The sequence below is a fragment of the Syngnathus scovelli genome, chromosome 7, assembly GCF_024217435.2.
Source record: "Syngnathus scovelli strain Florida chromosome 7, RoL_Ssco_1.2, whole genome shotgun sequence".
Lineage (NCBI taxonomy): Eukaryota > Metazoa > Chordata > Actinopteri > Syngnathiformes > Syngnathidae > Syngnathus > Syngnathus scovelli.
In genome coordinates this window covers 4,221,629-4,231,886 of record NC_090853.1, presented here as the reverse complement: position 1 = coordinate 4,231,886, position 10,258 = coordinate 4,221,629, and the positions used below count along the sequence as shown (strand labels likewise).

The 10,258-nt window shown below is 45.4% G+C and overlaps 2 protein-coding genes across 5 annotated transcripts in view; one reads left to right on the top strand and one right to left on the bottom strand.

Annotated features, from left to right (window-relative positions):
• Positions 1–157: 157 nt before the first annotated feature.
• Positions 158–10,186, top strand: pgr (progesterone receptor). The gene is made up of 8 exons (XM_068651222.1): positions 158–1,012; positions 1,462–1,571; positions 2,249–2,365; positions 2,465–2,770; positions 2,955–3,099; positions 3,475–3,605; positions 3,667–3,824; positions 3,896–10,186. The coding sequence occupies exons 1-8, from the start codon at positions 243–245 to the stop codon at positions 4,049–4,051; spliced, it is 1,893 nt and encodes a 630-aa protein (XP_068507323.1). The 5' UTR covers positions 158–242; the 3' UTR covers positions 4,052–10,186.
• The window catches only part of LOC125972865 (rho GTPase-activating protein 42), a 28,827-nt gene continuing 23,851 nt past the window's right edge, over positions 5,283–10,258 (bottom strand). For 2 of the 4 annotated variants that reach the window (XM_049726882.2, XM_049726884.2), the window contains 10 exons: positions 10,102–10,186; positions 9,984–10,042; positions 9,731–9,836; positions 9,483–9,642; positions 9,264–9,414; positions 8,737–9,099; positions 8,456–8,618; positions 7,326–7,379; positions 7,142–7,221; positions 5,283–6,079 (listed from right to left, as the gene is read on the bottom strand). In XM_049726882.2, the coding sequence (XP_049582839.1) occupies positions 5,991–6,079; positions 7,142–7,221; positions 7,326–7,379; positions 8,456–8,618; positions 8,737–9,099; positions 9,264–9,414; positions 9,483–9,642; positions 9,731–9,836; positions 9,984–10,042; positions 10,102–10,186 (1,310 nt within the window). In that variant the 3' untranslated portion in view covers positions 5,283–5,990. The remainder of the gene's footprint in view (positions 6,080–7,141; positions 7,222–7,325; positions 7,380–8,455; positions 8,619–8,736; positions 9,100–9,263; positions 9,415–9,482; positions 9,643–9,730; positions 9,837–9,983; positions 10,043–10,101; positions 10,187–10,258) is intronic. The other 2 variants (XM_049726883.2, XM_049726886.2) reach the window with 1 other exon arrangement.

The window sequence follows — 10,258 nt, the reverse complement described above, 5'->3', positions numbered from 1 at the left end:
TAACAGTGGCTTACAATATGTATTTTTTAGATATATATATATTGAATGTTCTTCTGTGATTTTGTTTGGGGGGGAGGGGGGTAGGCCCTACTTGGCCCTCCTTTTCGACACTCTGGTCATGGATTTTGGAAGAGGAGGGGGTGTGATCACAGGAACCTCCCTTGAGCCCTCAACTACGCACTCTGCGTTCTGCTTGGAGGCGCGCAGGACTCGCGCGGGTGGCTCCTTTTACGCACTCCAAAATGGAGAAAGTACACGGGAGGATACTTGAGTCCGTTGGTGACATCATCGACTTCAACGACATGAAGCTCCCCGACGACGATGGTTACGCGGCCGCCGCCGTTCCACCGAGCCAGGGCGACGGTTCGGTGTTCAGAGACTGCGCTAACCTGTTGGACGCTCCTCCGCCAGATGAGCAGCAGCAACCGCCGCCGCAGCAGGGGGAGACTCCGTACGAGCGTGGAAATGAGTTTTTAAAGTGGCAGCACTATGTCAAAGATAACGTTGAGCAGGTTGGCTCGAACGTGTCCAAGTTCATCAAGGACGAGCAAGAAGCGTCCGTCATTATGGAGACGCCGTGTCCGGCCTTCGATGCGCTGGACGGATGCGCCCAAGACGGCCGCAAGCAGCCCCACTTCGGCTTCGAAGAGCCGGAGTGCGCGCGTTTCGCCCCGGTGGGTCCCCGGCCGGCGCAGGAAGCTTCGCCCAACTTCCTGGTGCACATGAACCCGGCGGAGCAGATAGGCCAGCATGGCCAGGCAAAGGCCGACCCCCGCGGAGGATTCGCCCGGAAAGGCGCAGCGCTCCACTTGGATGCCGGTGCGCCCTCGCCGGCTCACCTGGCCGTGTACAAGAGCGAGGTGGGCCGCTGGCAGGTGCCCGCTGTGGGGCCCGGGGAGGCGCAGTTCTGGTGCCAATCGGCCGGGGTGACGGAGGACCCGTTCGGCTACAATGGGATGCACAGCCAGGCCGTGGCCCAGCGGAACCATACACCTTTCAACGCCTTTGCCAGGTAAATTTGAACCTCCACACTCCAGGCCACAGGTGTCACTATTTAAACAATTTTGGGGGATTGATGATGAAAATGACATGTTAAAATTATTATTATTAAAATTATTATTGACACTGACTTTTTACTTTGACTTGCGGACAAAACAATTTAGCTAAACTAACCATATTGGACTGCACTTAAATGTATCTACACCTTATGGTGCCCAACCAAAATAGAATTGCAGTTATGCCTTGCTTAGCTTAATGCTAACAATCAATGTGAAATGCTATACACAGGCCAATAAATAGCATCAGTGTTATAATTCAGATTTGAACACAAATGGTGCAGTAGCACATGTAGAAAGGCAATATAACAATACTCAGACATATATTCTTTATCCTCTGTGAAAAACAACTAATAAGTAGTTGTTACTGTCTAAAGAGAAATGAAGTGGTTTCTTTTTTCCACAGCATGCCCCCTCAGAGATCTTGCGTGATCTGTGGTGACGAGGCCTCCGGGTGCCATTACGGAGTTCTAACCTGCGGCAGTTGCAAGGTCTTTTTTAAAAGAGCAGTGGAAGGTGAGGTGCTTCATTTACTTCAATCAATTCAACACAATTACTCAATTATGGCCCTTTTATACTTTTTGAATTAATTGTCCAAGATTTGCTCCAAGTCTCAGCCTGATGCGCTCAAGGAAAAAAACAACAACACACAGGACAGGATTGGGCAATTGAAAATAGTTAATGAATGAATGAGTGACAAGTGAATTAATTATTCATCAGAATTTTCTACTGCCAAATATTGAAATTGCCATGTTGGTCCAGTTAGTCTTTAACATCAGGGCTTGGAACGCAGACAGGCAGACAAGTTTAAAAAAACAAAACTATGGCCGTGGCGATTCATGCTCGCCCCCCCCCCTCACTTAATAAAAAAAAAAAAGCATCCTCTAACCTTCTTTGGTAATTGCCCGAGATGGTTGGCGACGCTATCTGGGTCTTTTTGGATTTGTTTTGCTTGTTATCGCGCAACGGCGGATACACGAGAGCCACCGTGTCTCACCCTGGCCGTGTCACTCCGTCCTTACAGCCTTGCCACTATCTCATGTTCTCCCGCAGATCTTTTCACGGAACACTAAGGAGCCCTTGAACATGTTTTTTTTTCTCTTCTCCCTACACTCCCTTACTTGCATTTAAAAAAATTTTTGGGAGATATTAAATTATGTTTTTTTTTTTGTTGGTGACCTCTGGTTTTAAAGGTCATCACAGCTACCTGTGCGCCGGGCGCAATGACTGCATTGTGGACAAGCTCCGGAGAAAAAACTGCCCGGCATGTCGCCTGCGGAAGTGCTATCAAGCGGGAATGATGCTTGGAGGTAATTGCTGTATAATCAATGAGACCTAAAATAATTGAACTTGAAAAGCATATTTTGCAGTAGTGCTAAAAATGCAAACCTTTTGCTCCGCCCCCTCAGGCAGGAAGTTGAAGCGTTTCGGAGCCCTCAAGGCGCTGGGCTTGTCTCACTCGGTCATGTTCCCGCCTCACTTGTCCGTGTCGGCCGACAGCCAGGCCCTGAGCGCCATGGTGGGCGTGCCGGGCATCCAGGAGATTCAGTTCTCTCAGCACATCGTCGCCATCTTGGAGAACATCGAACCCGAGGTGGTGTTTTCGGGCTACGAAGGCGCGCAGACCGACGTCTCGCACGCGCTGCTCAACAGCCTCAACAATCTGTGCGAGAAGCAGCTGCTGTGGATCGTCAAGTGGTCCAAGTCTTTGCCAGGTAACCTTTCTGCAGACGCCAAATCACAGATTTTCTCCGAGTCTCAGCCTGATGCACTGAAAAAAAAAGATGAAAAGCAGGATTGGGAAATAGAAAATAAAGTGTATTTTTGGCGATGACAAAAAATATAATCGAAGAAAAATTATGATTCCTACCATTTGAAAATGTGATTTCTTTTGCTAAGGCTTTCGGAATCTTCACATCACCGACCAGATGACGCTCATCCAGTACTCGTGGATGAACCTGATGGTGTTTTCTCTCGGCTGGCGCTCCTTTCAAAACGTCACCAGGGAATATATATACTTTGCGCCTGACCTTGTTTTAAGTCTGTGAGTATGAGTATGAATTTTGTTTTAAACCCATGTAGTCTTTGAGTAGCCATTTCTGATAATGTAAATTTTCATTTGCATTTACAATACATTTTAGGTTTTATATGTATATATATACATATATATATATATATATTTTTTTTTAATCACAACAAATTATGTCTTTTGCAAAGATTGTGCTTTTTTTTTTCTAAAATATTTTCCTATTGGAACATAACTTTCAAAAGTTTGACTGACATATTTCCTTTCTCTAAAATGTAACCGTCTGCTTGCCATTACGTAGGCCAATTTGCAAATGTGAGAAAAGCAAATCATTTGAAGTAATGGCCATTCAAAGAGCGCGTATATTTGTTTTGTTTTTTTACTGCGCCTCAGGGAACAAATGAGGAAATCTCCCATTTACGACCTGTGCCTGGCCATCCAGTTCATCCCGCAGGAGTTTGCCAACCTTCAAGTGACCCGTGAGGAGTTCCTCTGCATGAAGGCCATCATTTTGCTCAACACAGGTAAAAAAAGTTTGAAAAAAAATTCTTCATGATTGAGTGCCAAGTGTCCTTGTTCCCTCAGTGCCTCTGGAGGGTCTGAAAAGCCAGGGGGCCTTCGAGGAGATGCGTCAGAATTACATCCGGGAGCTGACCAAGGCTATCCACGGGAAGGAGAAGGGCGTGGTGGCCAGTTCTCAGCGTTTCTACCACCTCACCAAGCTCATGGACGCCATGCACGAAGTACGCCCGCCAAAAACCGCCGGTGTGGCGCCACAAAAAAACTAACCTTCTGTCTCCTGCCCCCTTGACAGATAGTGAAGAAGGTCAACCTGTTCTGCCTGAGCACGTTCATCCAGGCCGACGCCATGAAGGTGGAGTTTCCCGAGATGATGACCGAGGTGATCGCTTCGCAGCTGCCCAAGGTCCTGGCGGGCATGGTGAGGCCGCTCCTCTTCCACCCCAAGTGACCACATGTTTACCGGACTCCTTTTTCGCTTCTTCTTCAAGTGCATTTTTTGTCAAAGCTGCCTTGAGCGCCCCCTTCTGCCTTTTTACATTCTACTGTGCGGGATCAATCAAAACAACCAATCAATAAAACAACACTCAAAAAGATCATCCGACCGACGTAGCTTTTAGAACTATTTTCCGAGGCGGATGAACATGCAGGCGGCATAGTTGCTCTTTAGAAACGGAGCAACGTTATTTAAAATGTTTGAATCTGAAATAGCGGTGTCAAACACGAGGGCTGGGGGCCAAGTCTGTTCCGCTTTGTCGTTGTAAGTGGCCCATGAAATATTGCTAGCAATAACACAATAGCCAAAATGGGGGAACAAAACCTTGTAGCTCAACCTTCATAAATCATTGTGTTTATTTATAAAAGGTGTAAATGCAGCGTGCAGACAGCAGTTGCTTGCAGAGGAAACAACCTCCCCACGTGTGGAAATGTTACACAATGCGGGACATGGTTCAAATTTCCGCAACACACCCTTGCAACTCTTCACTTTTAGGGAGTTTTCTCATCATTCTTCCCAAGCAGCCAAGGCCACCTGACATTCCTGAAATATAGTTTCGGTTCCTCCCCTCCTTCCCGGTACAGTACACATGTTCAGATTACTACAATAATATTAATAGTAATAAAAAAAAAAAAAAAATGCTGGTACACCCGTGTACCACAAACACATATGCTGAAGTCATCCTGCCCAGCAATTTGATAACACAAAACAAATTACAGCAGTGGTTCTCAAATTGGGATCCATGAGTCGTAGCTTGGGGGTCCGCAAATCAATTTGCAATAAATGTGGTATCATGAATATACAGTTTACTTATGTAGAGCTGTGGGTATCAAAGTGCAAGCGCCCTCTTGTGGTACGCAAAGGAATCACTGAATTAAATGGCCGGGCTACATAATGTTCCTGTGGCTACATTTGTTAAGTATATGGGTGGTTCTCAGAAAGTATGGTCCAGGAGTGTGACATCAGAACTTCTTCAAAACAAGGTCAAAGTTTCCTTCAGTATGTCCTGAATATGTTTGACCAGGACACATTCTAAGAATCACCCAGAAATAATTTCATCGAGTCTTTTAAGCTTGTTTGTTTATTGGTAGAATTTATATACTTGTGTGTATTTCAATTGAATCATTATGTAAAGTTTTTATTTGACTATATTTAAGTGCAGTGTAAATTCGTGACATGCGTGCTGTTTTTTTTTTTTTTTTTTTTGGCGTTTACTCTGGACCCCAAAAATTTGAGAAGCCATGCTTTACAGGGTATGATCATGATTTACAAACACAGTGACAGCAAAAAGTGTACGGCCAGTGTAATGACCGAAGTAATGTAAGGTGCATTATTATTATTATTATTATTATTATTATTAGGTAAAGGTGGTGTAAGAATGTTCTGCCCCAAAATGAAATTAGCCAAGCAGAGCTACAAATGAGCCTCAGGAATTCAAGCTATGAAACATCTTTCACCATGGGAACTGACCTACAGATATTTTCCCATTGTAATCAAATTTTAATTATGTACACGAGACAGATGGGCAACGGGAAATTTCGTAACAGTGTGCGAGTGGATCATGACGGGAAACCTCGCAGACTTACGAGGGCCCGCTTCTTTTGCTGATGTTTCATTTTACATAAAAAATAATTACAAATTGCTGAAGGTAATATTTCAGGCCAATAAAACTAGTCAAGCGGTTCTCGAGTGTCATTGGAGGTCGTAAAAACATGTTGCGAAAAGATGTCTTATTAAAAACATATTTGAAGAAGTTTGTTTTGCTAATCAAAAAGAAAAAGAGGTATATTTGTCATGTGGGAGCCCTCGTTCAAGCAGATAGAAAACACGCAGCGACATTCACCAGTGGTGGGCTTTTTCCATGGATACCATGGAGACAAAAAAAAATAAAAAATTAAAGATAGATGACGTAGTTTTCTGGTATCAAACCCGTTTTTCCCTGGTAGGTTGCTTGCAGCCATCCTGGTTCAACGGACGGGTACACTGTCGCAGAGGGAAAAGAAAACAGATGAAGACAAGTGACAATGTGGGTCAGCTTGCTCTTTTACAAAAGCAGGATCGACTTACATACCACACACACAAAACAAATCCATGGTGCTTTACAAAGACAAATAACAATTCAAAACAGGATTAAATGAAATTGATGATTATGATGAATGATTATAATGAAAGATAATGAATATGAATTATTTATTGCACACATCGAGGACATAACGGTTGGAAAATATATAATGGCTAACTATGCTAGCAGTGAGGGCTCTATTTTTGTGACGAGCCCAAATGTTTATAGTAATTTGAAATATTTAAAAAAATCGGCAATTTAATTTCCCATGGAAATTTACCTTCCAAAAATTTACCAGAGTTTTTTCACCACTGTCCAGTTTTTTTTTTTTTAGTACCGGTAAAACATGGAGGCTCGATTGTGGACCTCATTCAGAGCAACTCTAAAAATGATGAAGCACTGCGTCTTTGTTAATGCGGAGCCATAAAAAGCCTTCTGCTAAATGGCGAGCTGCCTTTGTGTCGCTTTTTTTTAATTTTTTTTCTCCGCGTCCCTGGCTGCAGGCTCTGCTGAACCGGAGAGGCGCGGGGAGGGGTGGGGGGGTTAACAGGCCCGGGTGCCTTCCATCACTAGGTTACTGTGACCTGCCTCCCCGCTGCTCGCGAGCCAAGCGGGCTCGTCACGGAAAGGCAATAAAAGCAGAAAAAAAAGGCGCTGTTTGAATTTTAGCGGCGCTCACACTGAAAGCTGGGATGAAGCCAAATGGCTTCAAATGAGCCGCCGCAAAGTAGATAAGCAATCATTATTTACAGTACTTTTTTCAGGTAGCTGTACTTGAGTATTGAAATTGGATATCTGTAGTTAGAACTCCCCTAGCTCATTCCTTTTTTCAACCTCCATGGCAACACAAAAATTCTCTAATCTAAAAAAAACCAACCACACCTTTTTGTTTTAAAGTTGCTATAATTAGCATCATTTGTTAGTCCAAGCATAACGTGTACAGAGATGCCCCAATTACTTGATTTTAAATTGGTAGCACTCACCATTGGAGAAGTGCGCCCCCTGGGGGAAGCTGAGTTCATGGCTGTGTTCAGCTTCGCAAGAGTAGACAGCTTGGGCATCCCTGTTGGAAGCACACAAGTTATGCAAAGCATTTATTCCATATTCAGGCTGTTCGCTTTAGCGCCCCACGACTTGGACGTTGACGTCTTTGAGAGTGTCGGTTACCTCCCGAGCGGCGGGGCGGCGGCGTGTTCAAAAAGCAGCGCTCTGGCAGCCACCCTGTGAGAGAAGCAAGAAGCGCAATAGCTACGTGTTTACATTTTCCAAACCCACACAAGCAAACAAAAATATCACCAAAAGTACAGAAGTGATAGCGAATACTACTAAAATAATTGGCTTCTTTTTTTTTTTTTTTCCCCCATAACTCAAATTTTCCACAACCTTATTTATATTATTTTTCAACGTAACACTTTAAATTAAAACACACGGCGGCTTTTCAACGGCAGCATTCTTGATTGTTTTGGACCCTTAGTGAAAGTCAGAACGACACAATATGAGACGTTTCCTTCTTTCCTTCCTTCCTCGGAATTATTTTTTTTTAAGTGAGGAGACGTCATTAAGAGGGCGCACTTGACTCTCGTGAGCCACCGTGACCTGGGAGTCAAGGTGACGCAGAACTGTGATGGTGACAAGATGAGTCAAGAGGCCATGTGAGTGCTTTCACACACATACAGTAAAAAAAAAAAAACACACACAAATTATTTTAATGCTACTTAATTTCTGACAGATATTGTTGCTTAGATTAAGTAATGTTCCTGATTTGAAATATTTTTAAACCAGTTTTTGTGCACACATATGAGGAGGAGGAGCTGCTGCTGGGTCACATTAACCCCGAGAATTAAGAGCAGCTCTCCCACCACAGAGGAGATGACATAAATCGTCTTGGCGCTCGCACACGGGCCAAGAAGGTGCCCAGGCGGCGCGACGGTGTCAAAAATGCGTCTGACCTGATTGCCCTTATTGATGTGCGGCACACGCTAAATCAGTAACACAATGTGAGCGAGAACGGAGAGAAACACACTTACTGGACGTGTTTATTAGGGCACTCATTAAGCCCCACAAAATATGATTGCCATCAGGCCGAATTTCCTTAAATGTCCTTCTTGCATTGTTTTGACGAGCATAAAATTCCATTCTCCTGACGTCGATTGTGCTGCGCTCTAAAATCTGACAGCAGGTTGTTCTTGCCAAATAGTGAGCCAAGACTTTATTTCATGGGTTATAAGTCATCCAACAGGGTTTGTTATTAACGACTATTGAAATATGGCGGGACTCAACGTGACAGGCGTACTTACACCGAGCCTGGTCTTTGGTATCCGTTGCTGGCTGAGGCTGTGGCGCCTCGCCGCCGGATCTTGAGCTTGGGCGGGATGTCCGGGGGGTCCGCTGATGGCTTCGAGTGATCGATGAGATCCAGCGTGGAGAGATTTTGGGCGGATTTGGAGTAGCTCCTTTGACCTTGAGGGAAAACAAAGAGTGAAAAGGAACTCTGGACCAAAGCAAGTTTCGGCACAATTGCCTGAAACCCAGGTAAGAACAATATCCACAGAATAATGAACGGGCGGTTCTGGATCACCTTCAGACACACGTAGTGAGTTGAGAGAGGTTGCAGCTGTGAGATCGGGCGGTCCGGGTCCAGGGTGTTGTCGATGGGGGGCCTTTCTGGGGGCAACACCGGTGACGGACGGCACGCTGAGGGCGTCCTCCGACTCCACGTCCGTCGGACCGGCCTCCTCCCTGGAACTGGACTCGGTGCTCCGGGGCCCGCTGGAGCGCAAGGACGCGGTGTCAGGGAGGATTGCACTCGTAGTTTTGATGCAGGACAAAGTCTCAGTCTTGGGGGGGCCGTTGTGCTCCGATGAGTGCGAGGACAGAGACTCGGTGCTGCCCGTGGGGGTGCTGCCCGGACTGCTGCTGTAAGCGTCGCCTATGCAGGGACCAGAGGGGAGGCACAACAGGCCCACATTAAAATCCAGCCTTGATTTATAGTCTAAAAGGGAGCATACAGTTGGAACAGAAGCGGTCGAAGAACAGATCCCTGTGGGATGCCACAAAGCACAAATAGTTGCAGCATCGCAAGTCGTATTGTGTCTTGGTACTCACTTTCTGCGTCAGCCAGGCACAGGGTAGGAGTGTAGAGGCTGCGAGGCTTCCGGGGGCCACTTGACATACAAATAGCTCTGCTTCGGCGGGAACCGGGCCGGTTCGGAGGCTCCGGAAGTGGGACGTTGGGATCCGGAGGCTGAAGGAAGATCTGGTAATTGCAGAGAATAATCATTTAAATGCATCTTTTTGTGCTTGAGGAATTTGACTGTGTCACACCTTGTTAAAATTCTCAATCAGAATTTCCATCACAATATTTTGGAACTTGATGTTCATCATGGCGGCCACGGTTTCCTCTTGCGAGCGCATCAGCGTGGGCCCGAAGATGACGCCCAGATTGGATACGGTCATCATGTTGGACTGACTTTGCGTGGACACGCTGCAAGGAGGAGGGAACACAAGTATGACAATGGCACACCTGATAATCAATTGACTATATTTACTACGAGACAAGAGCGGAATCATACGTGACGAGATGTTTGATGAGCATCTCCAGCATCTCCTTGTTTCTCTCAGGGAGCTTATGGACCAAAGAATGGACAGCGCACACTCTGTAGTTCTGGTCGTCCGATTCTGAGATGTTGAAAAAGTTGCAAATTATAAATGGTGCATATCGCAAACAGCAAGAGAGGCAGGTTTATTGTACTTGATTTTTTTTAATCCTGAAATGAACTGAGAATTGGGCTCATTTTGGCCCTACGTTTATTTACATGAACTTACTGGCAGCCATGATGAATTCTTTATGCAGCTTGAAGGTCATTAGCGGCTCCGACAGACACCTGGAGATAAGGAAATAAATAAAATAATAATAATAATAAATAAATAAATAAATGCTAACCTGAGGTAATTCTTCAAGCCGCTGGTGATGGTCTTGTTGTCCCACGTCTCGGGATCCAGGTCCATGTCCACGGGGGCCTTGGAGGCTTGGAGTTGACATGATTTTTGGAAAGTTTTCGACATTGAGGCAGACATGCAAACCGCCGCCCTGCTGCCGC